Source organism: Acomys minous (assembly GCF_964271855.1).
Source record: "Acomys minous genome assembly, chromosome: 4".
In the NCBI taxonomy this organism is placed as follows: Eukaryota; Metazoa; Chordata; class Mammalia; order Rodentia; family Muridae; genus Acomys; species Acomys minous.
In genome coordinates this window covers 22750396-22769853 of record NC_140486.1, presented here as the reverse complement: position 1 = coordinate 22769853, position 19458 = coordinate 22750396, and the positions used below count along the sequence as shown (strand labels likewise).

General features: G+C 48.2%; 1 protein-coding gene across 1 annotated transcript in view; it reads right to left on the bottom strand.

Annotated features, from left to right (window-relative positions):
- The window catches only part of ALPK2 (alpha kinase 2), a 129345-nt gene that overhangs the window by 28206 nt on the left and 81681 nt on the right, over window positions 1-19458 (bottom strand). Inside the window, exons 5-8 of the mRNA XM_084779253.1 lie at window positions 10745-14015; window positions 5698-5845; window positions 304-431; window positions 167-202 (exon numbers count right to left, since the gene is read on the bottom strand). Of these exons, the coding sequence (XP_084635379.1) occupies window positions 167-202; window positions 304-431; window positions 5698-5845; window positions 10745-14015 (3583 nt within the window). The remainder of the gene's footprint in view (window positions 1-166; window positions 203-303; window positions 432-5697; window positions 5846-10744; window positions 14016-19458) is intronic.

The following is a 19458-nucleotide window of genomic DNA, read 5'->3' as shown; positions in this document are numbered from 1 at the left end:
CCCCAATGGACACAGACCCTTCATAACCGTGCACTTCTGCAGCCCTTCCTGGGCCACCCTCTTCGAGTTGGAAGAGAGCACAGAGCAGTGGGTATTCTTCAAAGAGCTGTTTTGTGATTTGGCGGGGAGCCTACTCTCTGACAGGCCGGCTCGCATCATCACTTACCTCTATACTCTGTGTGACTTGAAAGCTGTTTGAGAACTGGAAGGAAACAAAGAGATGGGAGTTAGTCAGGACAGGTGTCCCGTTGGGCTGGCAGGGGCCCCGGGGTTTTGACGGGCAGCTATGAAGCCAAGGTTTACCTTCAGCCGTGAGGTTAAACTCAGCAGTGACTTTTCCATAACTGTTCTTGATGCAGCAGAAATAGAGACCCTGGTCCTTCTGGCCAGCTTGGACAATGGCCAAGGAAACAGTGGAGTTGTCCCCTGCACTGGAATAGGGCACATAAACAGTCACATGCTTTGTCATCCTCAAGTTCTAATGCTCCCAAGAAGGAAGGAGTTAATGTCTTCCTGCCCTGTGCCCTCAGCCAACGGGCTAGCTAATAGACTTGATTTCCCCCAATCAGCTAACTAGACGATGTATTTACACATAGAGAGAGGGTCATTGCGTGGTGGTTTAATAGTCTTACGCCAACCCGCGACATGAATACGCAGAAATGTTCTGGAGGGCTACGTGACATCAAGGAAGCTGGAGCCGCTGTTAGCACAGCTCGGAATTCATTCACCTTAAACATGATGACGACCCAGGTATCCTGTGCACGAGAGAAATCAATGACTCTAAACTCAAATCTAAACATGGATACCATAAGAAGCAGAAGAAAGGAGGCTCCTAGCTTTACATGAGGGTTTAGAACTGAGGATCCCCCACTGGGTACGTGATTTTTGTTTTGACATGGGGATCTCCCTGTGTTGGTCTCAAATTCCAGGCTGCAAGCGACCCTCTTGCCTCAGTCTCCCTAGCAACATGGTCAGGAACCTTTTAAATAACGTATACCTTAGTGAATATGTCTACCCCCTCCATCCACCTGCCCAATGAATAACACATCTGGCGGTGTTGTGGATAAAGATGATGACGACGATGACAATGATGACAGGCTGAGGCAGCTGCAGCAGCCAATGCATTGTACTTGCTAAATATCAGGCAGATACAGAATCGTCTTCACGTCATCCTCAGAACAACGTAAGAGATCATCTACAATCACTGTTTCTAGTCCACAGACAAAGGAACTGAGACACTAGGAAATTTAAGCTGAACCTCAGGCTGGCTCCCCAAAGTGACTTCTGATTCCTGCCCTTAAGTCAGAGATAGTTATGTCAACGGTTAGAGCTGCAATCTTTATTCAAAAACTGAAAACAACGTACTTTGCTGCGAAACTACACTAAAGTTCTGTGTACACACGTGAGCAACTGCATACAATGTACACTTCCGTCTGGGTTCGTCTCCTGGGTTGACAACGAGCACTCCACTGGGCTTAGCTTGCCTCAGTTGCTCTCTCAACAGAGCGGTTTGTAATAGGCTGTTTTTTTCAGTAGGCTTCAAATCTTTGATCTATACTGCCTCCTTAAGAATACATCAGTGGTTTAAAACAAGGCCCACTAAGTACCACTTTCTCCACTGTCTGAGACTCTGAACACATCCTGAAAGGTTAAAACTAGCCACGAGCAGACCCACATCTAAGGGGAGCATTTCCTGGTAGAGTGAATTCCAGAGAGTGGCAGAATGTCTTTCTCTAGGGATACATGGGCCAGCATAGCAATAGTCATGGAAAGGGTAGTTAAGATCCCCAAAACAGCTGGGGCTGAACTCAAGGAAATTGTCCCATGAGCATCTTCCCTGAAGCTCATTAATCCTCTGATTCTCGGTCCAGATTCTGGAAGGCCCTGTCTGTCTCGCTCCCCTGCCCTCATTGCTCCATTTCCTTCTGAGAAGAAAAAAAAAAAAAAAGACTGACAAGTCAGAAGGGCCTGGACTCCAGTCCTGCAGAGAGTCTTGGCCCCATCACTTAGCTGCACCCTCAGCTTCCAGTATGTGAACCCAGAAAGAGCGAGGTCGCTTGTTGGCTGCACTGTGTGGAGCAGCAGACACCAGGCAGGTGAGTCTCTAATGAAAGGTCCCGCCTTGTGAATGGTTGTGAGCCACAAGGTGGGGTTCAGTAGTGTCAGCAGGCTTTCTCCACGAAAGAAAACCACATCGTTATGTCGTCATGGGGACTGAGTGATGGGGAAGAAACACAGTCATTAAGCCAGAGGAGATATGACAATGTCACTATGGAAAGTCAAAGAGGCTCTTGCATCCAGGAGAGGAATGCTGAGCTCCTATCCTATTATTCTAGAAGGCAGGAATCTCTCTCTCTCTCTCTCTCTCTCTCTCTCTCTCTCTCTCTCTCTCCCTCCCTCCCTCTCTCTCTCTCAGTGTGGCTAAGTGGGAGCAAGGCTGAACACAAGAAAGGTGCTTAGCTGTGAAGATGAACGTCCAAGAAGTCTATACCAAGAGTGTGATCAGAAGAGCCCACCCTGAAGGGAAAGTGGCTAGAAGGAACAAAGCCTAACACATCTCAGAGATGACTCTGAGATGATGCATTAGCCAAGCCTATTCCCAATGAACCAGGGGCAGTTGGCAGCATCCACTCAGCAAGCTGGGATAAATGGTCCTTGGCTTTCCCACTCTGCGATGGTTCAATGGGGATGTACCTTCAGCGGCATACAGCTCATTCTTGTCAACAGTCCAGCAGCCCAACCCTGCCCAACTATCAGCGGGCCACATCATGTGCATAACGCTTCTTTCAAAAGCCCCTGGTACTCCTAAGTGCCCCTTTCTCCAGAGATGAGAGTGGTTTCCTAGTGGCCAAAAAAGTCTGAATGGCCAAAACAGCCTTAGAGGCTGCCAACTTAAAAGCTCCTAGAGCCAAGCAGGGCACAGTGGCACATGCCTGTAATCCCAGCACTCACTCAGGGAGGCAGAGGCAGGTGCATCTCCTTGAGTTCAAGGCCAGTCTTGTCTACAAAGCAAGCCCAGAACAGCCAAGGCTACACCAAGAAACTGTCTCAAAAAACCAAAACCAAAACCAAACCAAACCAAAGCTCCTGGAGCCAAGACATATGCCCCATACATATAGCACATGACTGAATCCTTTTTTATGGTGTCCGCCAGAATCTATAAACCTTACCCTGACCGCAAGAAAGCATTTTGACTTCCAACTTCCAAACTGTAGTGTGTTAAAGAAATTATTAAAACGTGCACAGAGCCCAGAGGTGATGACATGTCCCTAGTGGGTCACCTCTTAACGGGCCCACCAAAAAGTGACTTTGCTTATAGGAGATTGCCCCTATGCTCCCCTTTGCTGCTTATGATTTAAAATTGAATACATCCGACTCTATGCAGGGGTGCATCCGACTCTATGCAGGGATGCATAGCTGTATTGTCAACTACGAGGGAGGATAAAACAGAAGGTCTACAAGTTCAGGGCCAGCCTGGGCAACTAGTGAGGTCCTGGCTCAGCAAACAAAAACAAAAACAAAATGACCCAACCAGATAGTTTTGAGAAGTTGACTTGAAGGTTTCTGTGCAGAAGAAAAGGTAAAGCCCAAGTATAAGTGCCTGCTAATCATAACCTGAGTTTATTTATATCTATTTGAGAACATATTTTAGATATCCCTTTGCCTGATTGGCTATTTACATCTTCAGCCTTCGGATGCCCATTTGAGCAGTTTTACCATCTCACTGATTTCCTTCTCACTTGGTGAGTTTAAGACCTTTGCTACATGTTCATATCACCTCTGAGAGAGTTCAGGACTCTGACATCTACACCTTGGCAAGGGCTATAGTCTGGGTGTTGACTGTCACCCCACAAGGTGCATATGCTAAAGACTTGTCCCCAGAGTGGTGCTAGTTCAGGAGATAACACATAGAAGCTGCTCTTTAAGTTACTGAGCGTGTGTCCTCGTGTCCTCAAGGGGGAACCGTGACACCCGGGCTTGTAGTCCCTAGCTATGAGGTCAGCATTTTGCTCTAATATAGGTGTCTCCCATTGCTATCTGGAACCCCCCATCATAGACCCAAAGCTACAGGTCTGCCAAATCTTAGATGGAACCCCTAAACTGGTGAGAAAATAAGCCCCCACCCCCACCCCCACCGTTGAGTCAGTCATCTCTGGTCATTTCACTATGACAGAAAACCAGCTGATGCTACAAGGCCCAGAGCTGCTTCAGGTAGGCACATACAGAACAAAGTTCTCAACCGGAAGTAAGGGTGAGAAGAATTAACAAGCATTTGAAAACCCCTCTGAAATCATGCAAACAATCTGTCCACGACGAAGGAGTTGTGACTTAGAAACCTCCCCAAGTAGTAGTAAGAAGACCGCAAACTGGTCCAACTAAGCTGTTTCTGAGAAGGAAGGAAGAAAAATATTACAAAGACTTTCAAGGCCTTGGGTGGCATGATGCTCCCTAGGGTGGGGGCTGGGGGGTTGGGTTTTGGGAAATCTTCCATAGATGCAAAAAAAAAAGACCTGCAAAGGGCAAACACTAACCTAAGATTAGAACAAGAGGATTTAATTAAAAATTGCTGGAGGTGCTGGCTAATTGTTCTTGACTGAGAGTTTCAGAAAATAATTAAAATCAATAATGAGCCCTTTTAAAATAAAGCTCTTGGGAGTTTCCTCGAATTAAAAACTAGAGTGGTTCTTTGCTATTGTGGTTGTTTTTAAACCATGAGCGAGACAAACAGGGAAACGGGAACACATCACGCCAAGTGGTTCGTGTGCAGTCACGTTTAGATTTTTTTTTCTGGACTGACAATGATGGACCGGAGACTGCGGCTCAAGTCTGTGCGTCCATGTGAGAAATAATTCCCAGATGTTCGTTACAAGCAGTAGTATTTGACTGGCACTGCAGAGTTGGGGTGGGGGTGGGGTGAATCAGAAAATACCCATAAGTAAACATTCCAGAGAGTTTTGTAACTTTCAGGCCACAGAGATTGGAGCTAGACCATTATTCAGTATGTATCCTGTTTTTAAAAACTGTAACCAGAGAGTCTGCCACTTCCCAAGAATACACAACTCAGAGGTGGCCGCGCTGAAGAGAGAACCAGCCGTCCTGTTCGCAGTCCACACAGCGGGGCTCCACTCTTCCTGTTCTTGAATATTGTGTCAGCCTTTCTTCACAGTGACAAAAATGTCTAACATAGACTATTTAAAAGGACGAAGAACTTATTTTGGCTCACGGTTTCCGTCCATGGCCAGTTGACGCCATGTTTCTGGGCTCTTATCGCGGAAGAAAGTCTCGGAAGACAAAAGAGTCTCCCTCAGTGGTAGCCAGGAAACAGAGACACCACGCCAGAAGCAACACCCACATTTCAAAGGCACACCCCAGATAATCCACCCCAACCAGGCCCTACCTCCTAGTTTCCACCCCCAGCCCCCAGGAATGGGGTCATGTTTTGAATTCATCATTGGATTGGCCAGTTAAGTCAGAGCCCTCATGTTCTAATTGGCTCCTCAAAGTTCCATCACCTGTCAATCAAGCCTAGCTCCTGAGCCTTTCCGGGGGACAGCTCTTCCAATGGAAGCCAGAACGGACACTGGACCTAGACTCTCTGCTCCCACTTGCCCCTCGTTTCCTCTTATTATTTTCTTTGTCAACCATGCTAAGAAACAAACGATGACAGTGAAAAGTACCAGAGGACGAGCAGCCCACCTTCTCTTGGCCTGGGCTATTGCCTTTGAGTCTTTTGTCCAACAGATGGTAGAATCTTCATGAATTTCTGAAAACTGGCAGCTCAGCTTTACATTTCCAGAGTGGTCGGGAGCCATCTCAGCCTGGATCTTCTTCAGCAGCACTGGAGCTAGAGACAGATGAGCAGGTCAGTGTAGGCAAAAGGCCTTCGTATTTCATCTCAATTAATCCTCTGTAGCGACCCCGAGAGACAGGGAGAACGTTCCTAACTTATGAATGAAGCAACTAAATAGCCCGATAGGAGATGTGGCTGGCTCAAATGCAACAGTGGGAAATTCAAATAGAAAACGCTTTTTGTTACCTAAATTCTAAAGGTCTATAGTGTTCATGGTAAGAGAGAACTCAAGCAATTTGTGGTTTTTAACTTAGATTTATGTATGTGCACCATGGTTGTGCCTGGAGTCAGAAGAGGTCAGAAATGGGCGTCAGATTCCCTGATACTGGAGTTAGGGATGGCTGTGAGCCTCTATGTGGATGCCGGAAATTGGACCTGGGCCCTCCACAAGAGCAGCCAGTGTTCTAAGTCACTGAGCCATCTCTCCAGCCCCCAAAGTTAGTTCTTTAAAGGAAGAAAGGTCTAGCAGGACATACAGGCCTAGTCCATAGGATTTGGGCCAAATAAGATGCTGTTAAATAATCATCTGATCAAAAGAGCTGGTGACTCAGGAGTGGGATAAAATCTCCATTATGCGGGTAACTGAGGTTAAGTTCCCCAAATGTAAAAGACAATTCAATAATAAGTTATTTGTTGAATAAATTCATACACACACACACACACACACACACACACACACAGAGTGCAGTTGTCTTTGGGAAGACCGTCTGGTGGACTGGAGGTGACCTCTATATGAATGAAAAACAGAAATGGTGAGGAAATGACTCCCACAGTTGGCCTGTGAGTTTGAAATTGCCTGAGTTTAACCAGAGACACAAACAGGGCCCTATAACCAAATGTGTAATTGTTCATAGTAGCCACTAGGTGGCAGTATAGGCATTAGAACACAGGAGGCCTGTGGGACCTGGCTGCTGTGGTTAGTTTATTACAGTCCAGGTGGCGCTCTGCAGCTTTGATGACACAAAAGAACACCTCGGCACAGAATGTTATCAAGTCCACCGGCAAGCCAGAAATAGCAACGCGAGGCCTCATTCACTCGGCTGCCGTCAAACTTCGCTGCATTGAAAGTGTTGTAATAATGATTTTCCAACTTTCCCTTGACCCTGCAGATAGCAAGATATCAGAATGAAGTGTAAAATAGGACTGTGGCCCCAGGAAGCAGCAATGAACTGGTTGGGCCAGAAATCCTCAGGCAGAGCCTCACTGGAAATTGCTGCCAGTATTATGCGCCTCCCCCCCCCATCACATCATGGGATGAAGAGGCGAGCATGAAACGGGGTGCAGAGCTGGATGATGGGATTCTGGGAAACATGAAGCCAGCAGAGAAGACCCTGGCTGACAAGTAGAAATGCCGCTTTGTGAGCAAAGGCTTATCTTCTGCCCAGCCTGGTTGAGAAAAGACAATTTAAAAAAAAAATTTTTTTTTCTGCTACAGAGCCCCACCTTGGTGGGTAGAGACACTTGCTACCAAGCCTATCATGCACGCATGCACTGAATGTAAATTTTAGAGTCTCCTGTTAAATAGGAAGCTTCCATTGTGCTAAGCTTTGGATGCCAAAGAAAGGGCACTCAGCAACCGTTTCATATCCCCCAGGATCACCTAAGCATGTTCTGCCACCTATCCGGTCATGCCTCAGAAGGAGGGCGTTACATCTGGGCTGCTCCCAAGGAGAACACCAGGATGCTGGGCCCACGCAGTCAAGGCAACACCCACCTGGCATCATGTGATGCACCCACTCTAGAGATGAGGCCCACCCCAGCACCAGAAGTGAGCACTTCTAGGTTGTGTTTTCTTCTTATTATTAAACAACAAAAACCAAAAAGAGGGAAAGCTGGAAAGTAAAACTAAGAACTTTTGAGTACACACTAGTGAAGTGGATTTTTAAAAATATACATCACTGATAGAAGCTCATAAATTAATTCATGAAGGTAATTAGCACTACTTAGTTAAAAGGGAAAAAAAAAACCCCAGGTGCTTGTTAAGGGCAGAGCTTAGGGATGCAGCTATCCCATAATAGTAAATCATTTTCCAGGTCATTGATCCTCATCTGTGTCATGACTCATTAGTGCACACAGCAGGTGCTTACTAGAGAAACACACTGATTATCACAAATAATCGGCGTCAACCTGTAAAAGCAATCAGGTAAGGGCTTGGGGCTGGTTTGCAGGTTGGGCAAAGAGCTGGAGCCCAACACAAATCAAGCCAAGGATTTGCGCCTTTGTCTCCTTCCCTTCAAAGGAAACTGCCAGTCAACAGGGGAGAGGCGGGCTTCCTGCTGATCCCTTCGCTGCTGGAGAAAGGATAAGCAGGTAAACGCTGCTCAGGTGTGAGCAAATCTTCCTCTGTACTGAGGACACCGGAGGTCAGGTGAGGGTTCCTCCGACCCGATGACTCCACACCCCTGTAAGGATCGCATTCTCTAGGGAGCAGATAAGAACCACGCTTCCTTCAAATATTAGCTTGGCATCAACCCCGTGGTGTCGGTGACCTGGTGTCTGAGCTAAATTCTTCAGTTATCCCGAAAGTTCGGCATTTCTTTCCTATGGCGCTCCATCCCCCATGCTGGATGAGTCTGGCTCGTTAGCGCCCCCTATCTACAGGTGAAGGAAACGAAGCCCCTCACACAGCAGCACGAACGCTATTGGGGGTGTTGCTGTTTCTTCCGAATTGAAGTCAATTAAACTTATGTCCAGAAGCAAGGCAAACTCACAAGTCTAGGAAGCTTCTGGAACTTTCATGATTCTCAGGCGCCTGTCCCAAGGTTATGTAAGCAGCAACAACTGCTGTGGAACGGACCCCAACAGCTGATTACAAGTCAGTGCCGGGTCCTCCCACGACTCAGCTTTTGTGAGTTCTCACCGAAGCAGAGGTGAGCTTTGAGACATCCATGTGCTTGTGAGCAACCCCTTGCTCATCGTCCTGGAATTCCAGTCAACTCACCAGACTTGAACAGAATCATTTCTTTGGTCAGACATGATGCCCTATCTGTGAGGAATACATGTTTATTCACGAGTCCCTAGGAATACTCACACAGCAAGCACCTGCAGAAAACCTTAACATTGACTCTGCCCCTCAATGGCCCTCAAGGTCTTGGCCCCTGGAAACAGTCCTGCATGCTGCACTGAGCCGTTCTGGCTTGGAAAAGCCTTTGATTGCCACCACCCCAGGCCTCTCAGGACACGCCTAAGTACCTGCCCTGCTAGCACCACCTGCAAACCATCCAGAATCTTCCCCAACCCCACGCCTCTCTCTTTGTGTCTCTGTCTCTGCTTCTCTCTCCCTCTCCTCTCTGTCTCTCTCTGTCTCTGTCTCTCTCTGTCTCTCTCTCTCTCTCACCTTTGTACTTGAGGAAGTTGCACTCAGAACTATCCTTTTCCAATGTGCAATTTGAAAAGCTATGGACAAGAACATCCAATGAATTATTTCTTTTGGGACTGAAACACTTTGTGGTCTTGTTGCTTTGAAACAAGTCTCACTATGTAGCCCAGGCTGGCTTTCTGTTCACTATTTACTCAAACTTACCTCAAACTCACCATCTTTCTGCCTCAGCCTCCCAGGGTCTGGGATCACAGGTGTGCACCACTGTACCTGGCTCTGAAACCACTCCTGAGACCCTTTAACCCACGGCTTCATTCTCTCTGGTTATGTTTCAAGCAACACAGGGGCACCGGGCTTAGGGGTGTAGCTAAGTCAACAGAGCTCAAGCCTGGCAGGTATTAAATCCTGGCTTCCATTCTGAGCACCTTATAGGTGGGACATGATGGGGCATTCTGGGATACCCAAGGTCCTGTCTTTAAATAATAAAACGTTCACACTAAGAACTTGACTGGACAGATGGCAACTAGTCATACTCTGACAGATGACAACTAGTCTTTAACCCTTTCTGGAACAGGGCACAGGAAACCTCAGCGTCCAGATCAAGCACTTTGGTTAAGACTAGAGAGAACCCCCCCCCCACTCAGTGGGGAGCCTTCTGCTCTAGCACCCAGGGTCCCAGCAGCTCCCTGCATCTTCTCTTGAGACTTCTGCCAGGCAGCACGGAAAGGGGCAGCTCCAAAAGAATGTAGCTTCACTGGGGCTGCAGAATGGGCGGGGCTGAGCTGTCCTAACAGAATGGAGTATGCCACCGCCTTCTTAAGCCTCATGGCTTAAAGAGCTGAAATCTGTGTAGATCCAGGTGCTTGAGACAGTGCATTGGGAAGAAATTTTACACTTAAATTTGGAAGAAAAACTAAGGGTCCCTTAAGCCACACTTAGTGGAGCAGGGGAAAAAACAACTAAAGAGCATCTCAAATTGTGTTGAACTGTTTCTTTATGTTCCCTGCTCTGCGTGTGGTTGTTTTAGTTTAACAAATTAGCTATCTCAGTGACTCTGCTTGAAAATTTTTAAGAGGGTAATTAAATTGAAGAGCATTTTTGCCAGGCCCCTTCCATCAAACACACCAGCAGGCAGCAGTGATGAGGTGTGTGTATCCTGCCAAGCCACCTGGGAACCAAGTACAAGAGCAGATTCTTTTTGGGGGGAGTGGAGGATCTCTGTGTAGCCTTGGCTGTCTTGTACTCGCTTTGTAGACCCAGCTGGTCTCAACCTCACAACGATCCTCCTCCTCTGCCTCCCTCAGTGCTGGGAGCCACTGTGTCCAGCTACAAGTATAGATTCTTGAGGCCACCACGCCATTGGAAAACGCTGAGGTGCTCAGAGACCTGCAGTTGAGCAAGCTTACCGGCGAGCTGTGCCTGCTCGAATTTAAGAACCACGGGACACTTGGCCACGGTCGTGGCATCCACACCCGCCTGATGCTCACCTGAATGGACCAGGAAAGGGACCCAGCAGCTTTGTGACAATGCTAAGAGCGGGGGTGGGGGGGTGGGGGGGGTGGGCAGGGGCTCACCTTTCCCTTCAGCTTTACGGGGGGCCTTTTTGGGGTCTTTTTTCTCATCAGTGTGGGATAAGGACTTTTCAAACTTAGGTGGCTTCTTCAGAATGGAGTTCCTTCTCGCTTTTTCCTTTTCCTCCAGTCTGAGTCTCAGGGCGGCAACCCTAGATAGAATTTTCTTCTTGACCCCTGCAGCTAAGTGGCCACTCCCCGAGGCCTCTTGCTTCTTCTTGGCCTGTTCTGACCCAGTCATGGCTGACCGGGCCCCAGGAGCCTTGCTGGCCTGGGCAGCCACATACCTCTGCAGTTCCTCTCCAGACCTCTTCCCACTATCCAGGGCGGAGCCCTTTTGACATGGGTCCTGAAGTAACAAGCTGTCGGGGGCTTTCTCTGACTCACATTCTCCTGAAACGAAAGCCACGGCCCTTGTTGGGGAGTCGGATGAGTTGAGGGGTTTGGTTTCTGCAATCTGAAGTGCCTCTGATTTCAGTTCCTCCATGCTGTGGCCAATTGACAAGCGTGTGACATCTCCTTTGGGAGATGGAGCACAAGGTGTCTCCGTGAGAGCATCTGAAGAGGGTACATGTTTCCCACACTCGTTCTCAATAGTTCTTTTTTCCTTCCCCGTGGGAACTACAGCTTGATGGTTTCTGGGCTCAGACCCACCATAAATGTGGCCTATGGAGTTGTTGGTACCAACCTTGACAGATGTGTGAGTCATTCCTACGAGACAACTAGAAAGAGGTAACACGGGGACAATTGATTCGGCCTTGTCCTTTCTCCTGTGCCCGGCTTCCCTTAGGCACCCGCCACTACCATCTTGCGTTTGGCTCACGTTGCACACACTTGGAATTCTTTGTCTCTCTCCACCAGGACACAGGGCTTGCCAAGTGGCACCTCTCACTTCTTCATTAGGCTGCCTTTGTTTGGCTTCTGCTCGCTCTCTGTCGACGGGACTTTGGTGGCTCGTGTTTTCGTTTGGGAGGATCCCCTCACTGTCCTGGGGACGTGGAACCGGCAGGGCCGCAGGTTGGACGTCTACCCTCTGACATGCGTTTCTATCAGTGGAGTCATTTCCTTCTGTGTTGACATCAGGGGGCTCTGGCTTCTCGGACCAGACCCACTCCATCTGCCCTGAGTCATCAATGGGGTCCACAGAGGACTCCAGGAGCTTAGGGAAGTTCAAACACTGGTCAATGAAGCTAGGGTGATGTAGTTTCTGCTGGATGTCTTCCCGTTCTTCATTCATGATCTCAACAGTGTCCATCGCTCCAGTTTCAGGAGCCTGGAATGGGGAGTCTGTAATATCTGACTCCCCTTCCCCAACAGGGTCTACAGAGGACTCCAGGAGTCTGGGTTGGCCCAGACATTGGGAAGACAGGCTGCTGCCATACGCTTGTCTGGCTGGTGCATCGTTTGCATGAGTACCCCTGTTGGCAGCAGGGGCTGTGATAGGGTCAGCTTGGGGCCTGGGAACCCATGCTGCCATTCCCAAGGTGCCCGGCATAGGCCTGGTAGCACCTGCTATGAGGATGTCAGGCAGAGCCCAGCCCCTACCAGGTGCCAGGAGACCAACTTCTGCCTCCTTAGACCCAGAATTCGTCACTTGTTCTGGTGGCCAGATTTCAAAAACAGGCGCTTCTAGAGTTATGATCTTCACCTTGCTGCCCATGGCCCAACTTCCTAGTCCAGTGTCGTCTTTCTCTCCAAGGAGGATGGCAGGGAGAGATGGAACATTGCTTATCAAAGGACTGTCTTCCTCCACGGTCTTCTCAGCTACCCCAGAGACACTGGTCCTTGGGTCTGAGCTATTCCCAGTTTCTTCCCTGGAATCTGCGAGGGAATACTCAAGGGGCTCTTCATTGGCTTCCTGCTGCCTAGCAGATATTGAGGGCAAAATTTCTTGGAAATCATTTGCAGAAAGAGAACCCTGGTGGGCTGGGCTCTTTGGTTGGACGCACTGCTTTGCGCCACTTCCCTTTTCTTGGAAGTCCTCTTCAATGCCTCCGATGTGGACTCCCTCCCCAATCTGGCTCTTATACCCAGGCTGGTTATCAGTGTGAAGAGAGCTGCCACACACACCCTGTCCCTCCGGCGGTGAGAAGTGGCCGTGAGCTCCTGGAACACTGGGTGCTGGGACAAGAGTCTCCTGGGTTACTTCACTTGTGGGGCTGCTTAAGGAATGGCCTGAGTGCATGTCAGAAAGGGACGGGAAACTGTCTTCATCTTGTGCCTCACACGAGGCCTGCTCGGCACCATCGACAAGGTGGCTGTCCACAGCAACAGACACAGCGTGGCGTTTGATTGCATGGGCTTTGGTGGCATCAGTTAATGTGTCCTCAGTCTCCCCGGTCACCTGATGACGATCGACATTAGCAGTTGATTCTGTTGGCCGCTCTTTTGGGTGCCTGCTGACAGAACCGGAGCCTGCAAGTGTGTCTGTGGCCATCGGAACACTGAGATTGGAGCTTGCACAGCCTCCTTCATTATCGTTTACAAAGGCGTCATTCTCAGACCAAAGGGGTTGTATCTCGCCAGACCCTCCCAAGTTGTGGGGTACTGTGGATGAGAAGATGGAGGGAGGACTCCCAGCATCAGCTGGTGTTTCCCCCACAGCATCTTCGCTGGACTCCTGTGACATGATCCAGGTAAAGGCACTGTTAAAAAGAGAGGACTTTCCATCCTTGCTGCAGTCATATGTGGAGTGTGGAGACTCCAAACCTTGTGTCTGAAGAGCAGCCAGTGTCTTGTCTTGAGAACATAAATCAGACACTTTGCTTTGACCTTCTGTCAGCTCCAAGTCCGTGGGGCAAACTTCTTGAGGTAAATATTTATCAACTGGTCCTCCAACAGGAAGATCCATGGTATCATAACATGTTTCTTGGTCACCAGTTTCAAAACACCCTATCACATAGGCAGCCTCTCTGCCCCTTGACCCACTGCCCATCTTTTCCAGGAGGAGGGAGGGTGCAGTAGGCTGGGAGAGAGCAGCAGGGAGAGCCTCTAGCTCCCTGCAGTCCGTACTCTCACCCTGAGGGAGATGCACCAAGCCTGGAACCTGGGACACTTCGTCTAGGGCACTCAGTTCGTGTGCTGGTTCTGCCCAGAGATCACCAGGCCCGTTGCCTTCTCTGTCTTGTCTGGGTTCCTGCTGGGAGCCGTGAAGACAGCTTTCCGGCCCCAGGTATTGGGCCAATGATGCATTTTCCTGGTTGATCTCAATCAAGTTGGAGACAAAGTTTGCTGTGGTCCCCGTGAATGTAGACTCCCCCTCCTGAACTTGCGTCTAGGAAAAAAAAAAAAGGGAAGTGGTATTAACAGAATTGTTCCTGGGAGAAGCCACAATAGGACTATCTGCCATCCCAGGGGTACTAATCCTTTATAACCGTGCTAAGGGACAAGGACCACAACAGAAATGACTGAAATCTGAACATTATCCCCAGACTTACTCTGGCTTATTAGAGGCTTCCTGGGGAACTGTGAATTTAAATCACTGTGTTCCAGGGGACTCCCGCCCAATCTCACCATGATAAGCAAAATGCCTCCTGGCAATCATCATGCATTTAATGGTTTTTCCCCCCTCTCTCTGAGGAAAAAGGATGGAAATAAATTGAATGGTAAACTAGTTTTGAGCAATCAGTCACAGCAAGGCCTGTGGGCATCTCTCTGAAATGACGATTTTCACATTGTCATTACAAATGAATTCAACATGTCTTACAAAGTAGCAATTGGAAACTTTGTCCTTCGAACATTACAGTTTGCTGGTTAATAATGTTACTAAAAGGCAGAGAAAGACCGAGTCAGATATGGTGGTACATACCTGTTATCCTAGCACTCAGGGGGCCAAAGCAGAAGGCTTACCTGCGCTCAGAAGTTCAAAACCAACCAGGGCAACATAGTGAGGTTAGCATTTCAAAAATATTTGCATACATGAGGACATGGCAAGAAAACCTTGTTCTCCTCCTAAATACCTTAAATATAGAATCTCTTCCTTTTCCCAGAACTTCAGAAAACAAAGGTGGAAAAGAGCAGAATAGGCCTATCCTTCAAACCTGCCTCCGATGGAGTAAGGGAGATTTGATTGGCCAGCAGCACTGCCAATCATTTCTTACCTGGAACAGATAAAAAAAAAATTCTGGCCTTTCCATGAGGCTCTGGGGCAAGAGGCCACCTTGCCAAGAAGTAGGAGATGAGAATTTATGTTATTTGGAGAAAAGGAAGGGAAAAGAAAAAAAGGAGGGAGAAGGAGAGGGGAAGGGAGGTGGAGAAAGAAATCCTACAGTCTGTGGATGGAGCCCATCTCAACACTGCCTGAATACTGTGTGTTACTGGGTATTATTGAAATAGAAAGCAAACTTTTTGGTTATGTTCTTGTCTCTTGAAACGTTCAGCCCATCGGCTGTTTCAAAGCAAAACAAAACTCTGTTCAGCCAAGAAGAGCAGAAGCCATTCTTGGTGAGCCACTCCAACTTTGACCCCAGGACTCTTGCTGTAGAGAGCCCTGCTCCAGTGTGCAGGGGACAGAGGACCAGTGAGAGAGAACACTGTACTCTCCCAGCTGGGAACAAGATGGACCGAAAATGCTCACTGGCACAGGAAGTGCCAGGCCAGAAGCTGGGCTCCACAGATTCCACATGAGAATAGGTCTTCTACCCCATGGTTAATTCCTGCACCTACTGCCTGCAAGAAGTGGGACAGAGCCCACCCACACAGCTCGCACCTGCTCCCAGGGTACTTGGCTGCCTGCCAGTCACTTCCCTCTCATTTTCCTTTAAGCTTCTCTCACGTCCAATGAGCTGGGATTTCATCAGCACAAAGGGAACCAAGCATGTGCCAACTGAGGTTACTGTCACTGGAGGTCACCTATGAAACCTTTCACTTTGCAAGAGCTTTGCTTTGAACTTAGGGTCAGCCTTATTTTAAAGGAGACCTCTAAGCAAGTGTGGTGGCAAACACCTATAATCCCAGAATTTGGTGGAGGAAGTCAGGAGGATCAGGACTTCAAGGCCACCCTCTGCTACATAAAGAGTTTGAGGCCAGACTGAGTCACAGGTCAGTCTATGGGAGGGAGGGAGAGAGAGAGAGAGAGAGAGAGAGAGAGAGAGAGAGAGAGAGAGAGAGAGAGAGAGAGAGAGAGAGGCTAGCCAGGGGGCTCTAACCTGTAAGCACCGTTTGTTCAAATACTGGTGTTTCTAAAAAGAGAGCTATTCTGATACTACCAGCTGTGACCGTACACAGTGGTAGGATATGTCGAAGGACATATTTACTCTTTTTCTAAATCCTATTTTTTTTTTAAAAAGTCATCATATTAAGATAGAAAATTGAAAGCAACAAAAATAATTTAGAGGAAGTGAGGAGCAAGGCTTTTATGAAGTGTGTGAGCATTTCATAACAGATGGAGCACAGGATTTGTGCAATAGCTATGAGCAATCTTTGCCCCTACCCCCCCCCCCCCGCCCCCAACTGGGATGGTTTCCTCCCTGGGCCTGAGTACCTACAACATGTGGAAAGTATTCTTTTCATTTGCTCTTTTGACTCAGATTTTTATAACAAGTTATGACACAAACTACCAAGTTATTAAGTACAGAAAGTGTGGCAGCTTCTGGCCAGGAATGAGATCCTCAGGAATTTCCCAGTGAGAAGACCATGTCCCCCTCTCAGATCTCTATTCTGCCTTAAACTCCCACGACCCATGTGGCCACCCAGCCGTGTCCCTCCCTACACGTGTCTCCCCAACCCGTGCCCACCTCTGCCCATGTTCTTTATCACCCATGTTTCCTTATTCATCTTCTTCCCATGTCCTTCATGTCCCCCACCCATGTGCCACATCTATGTTCCTCCCATGTCTGCCCCCACACCCATGTCCTACTCGCACCAGTGCTTTATTTAAGGTCTTGTTGTCATCACAATATCATTAGCACCAATGGACATTCTAAAAGTGGCTGCCATGTGAAGAACTCGTCGCCTGACACCCTGCAGATTTCTTCCAAAGGTCTATTAGATGGATTGTTTATTCTTGCCCCTGCCTGCACGACCACTACCACCGACAAGGCAATAGGCTTTCTTGAAAAAGAAACGAACATGTGGGGCTGAGCTGCTGGAACAGGCCTACAATCCAAGCTGTGAAGGAAACTGAGGCAGAGAGGTCACAAGCTCATCACCAACATAGGCTACCTAGTGAAGTTAAGGCTTGAGAAACTTATTCCTGCTCAAAACAAAAGGTAAAGGAGAGCCCAGGATACAGCGTGGTGAGGGTAGGGGTTCAATCCTCAGGGCTGCAGGAACAAACCGATGTCTTAGAGAACGGGACAAGGATGCTCCAGTTCACCTGGCCCTGACCACAGCCTGTGACATTTAAAGCAGCCAGTCCTAGGGCAGTGCACTCACTCCTTCCCTTCTTGCTTTTAAAATAAAGTCCCACGGGGTCGGGGTGGGGGGCTGGAGAGAGTTCAGTGGTTTAGAGCACTTCCAGAGGACCCAAGATCAGTTCCCAGGACCCATGTCAGGTGGTTCCCAATGGACTGCGACTCCAGCTCCAGGGCATCTGCAGGTACTCACACACATACATGCATACACACACACAGACACACACATACACACGCATACACACATACACACATACATACACATATACACACATGCATACATACATACACATACATACATACACATACACGCATATATATAAATACACACATATACATGCATATACACACACACACACACAAATAAACACATGTACATAAATTTTAAAATCTTAGGGCTGGGGAGATGTTCCCCAGGTAAGAGTGCTGGCAGCTCTTACAAAGGGCCCAGCTTGAGTTTCCAGCACTCTACTTCCAGGAGATTCAACACTGTCTTCTGGCCTCTGCAGGTATCTGCACACGCACATGAAATAAAGAAATAAATATTTAAAATATTTTTTTAAAATCTCACTTTAAACAGTGTGCGCCCCCCTTCAGCGGAGCCCCCTTTGTGATGACATCAGGCAGGTTTTTTTGTGTGTGTAAATTTATCATTTGATGAGCATGCAGCGGGCACATACTGAACCCGGATGTTCTACATGCCTGGACAACCTTAATAAACACGTAAAATAGCTGGACTTCGGAAGTTAATGTCAGGCAGCAAACCATATGATGGCTGCAGCTCTCATGCAAAATTGTGTAAGGCGTGTCATTTATTCTTCTCCACTCAAGGGTATGATGGCCATCTCAACAGAGCCAATAGGCATCTCGAGCTGTGCCACAGTGCAGACCTGTAAGCTCTGCTGTGAAGGAAGCAGGAACCCACCAGACGCTTCTCAGAGTGGAAGCATCTATAAAAATAATCTATTTTTTACTTTATGTGCATTGGTGTTCTGCCTGCATGTGTATCTGTGTGAGGGTGTCCGATCCTCCCTGGAACTGGAGTTAAAGACAGCTGTGATCTGCCATGTGGTTGCTGGGAATTGAACCCAGGTCTTCTGGAAGAGCAGCCAGGACACTTAACCCCTGAGCCATCTCTCTAACCCCTCCAAGTGGAATCTTAATAGCCGCATTCCCTGTGTCTTTTTGTTGTTGTTTGTTTGTTTGGTTGGTTGGTTTGGTTTTTTGTTTTTGTTTGTTTGTTTGTTTGTTTGTTTGAGACAGGGTTTCTCTATGTAGCCTTGGCTGTCCTGGACTCACTCTGTAGACCAGGCTGGCCTCGAACTCACAGCATTCCACTTGCCTCTGCCTCCCTGAGTGCTGGGATTACAGACGTGTGCCACCATCCATGCCTGGCTTTCCTGTGTCTTTTAAGGCTTAGAGTATAAGAGAAAGACAGGCTTTTTTAAGCTCTCAGAGAGGAAACCCACAGGCTCATGCCTCCCAGTGGGTCAGACCTTTCCTTCTTTCTTTCTTTCTTCTCCTCCTCCTCCTCCTCCTCCTCCTTCTTCTTCTTCATCTTCTTTTTGAGACAGGGTTTCTCTGTGTAGCATTGGCTATCCTGGACCCTCTTTGTAGCCCAGGCTGGCCTGGACATCATGGTGATCCCACCTACCTCTGCCTCCCGAGTGCTGGGATTAAAGGTGTGCACCTCCACCTTTCTTTCTTTCTTTCTTTCTTTCTTTCTTTCTTTCTTTCTTCCTTTCCTCCACCTTTCTTAGTTGTGTCAGGATGAAAAAGATCTGGCAAATGGAGTTCTGCTGCTTCTTGTTCCGCCCACTATTGACTGACACTGAGGGTAGGGAGGGGGAGTTGTCAGGTAGTAACGTTGCTTTCATTTGGGTGAAAATGAAGAGTGTTTATGGCTGTAGGAGGAAGCTCACCATCGCTGTGTTATGTAGACAGGATGCCTTGCGGCCTGAATCAGTCCTAGCTTAATCCACCGTGCTACAGGGGACCCCAAGTAACCACTGCCGCCACTCTGACCCACTGTCTCCTCCTGTAAGGCTAACCACACGCACGTCATTACCATCCTGTCAAGTGCCTGGCAAGTTGCCCAATACCCAGAACACACTGACATTAGCTTCCCTTGTGCTGGGTGACCAAAAAAAAAAAAAAAAAAAAAGCAGATGAGGCAAAGAGGAAATGGAACAGTCCTAGTGAGAAGAGCCCCGAGCTCTCAAAGACCTCCTTACTTGATCTGAAAATAAACGTGAAGTAGAAATGCTATTGCCTCTTTTAGCTGGTGTGTGTGTGCGTGTGTGTGCGTGTGTGCGCGTGTCTGCGTCCGTGTGCGTGCGTGCGTGTGTGTGCGTGTGTGCGCAC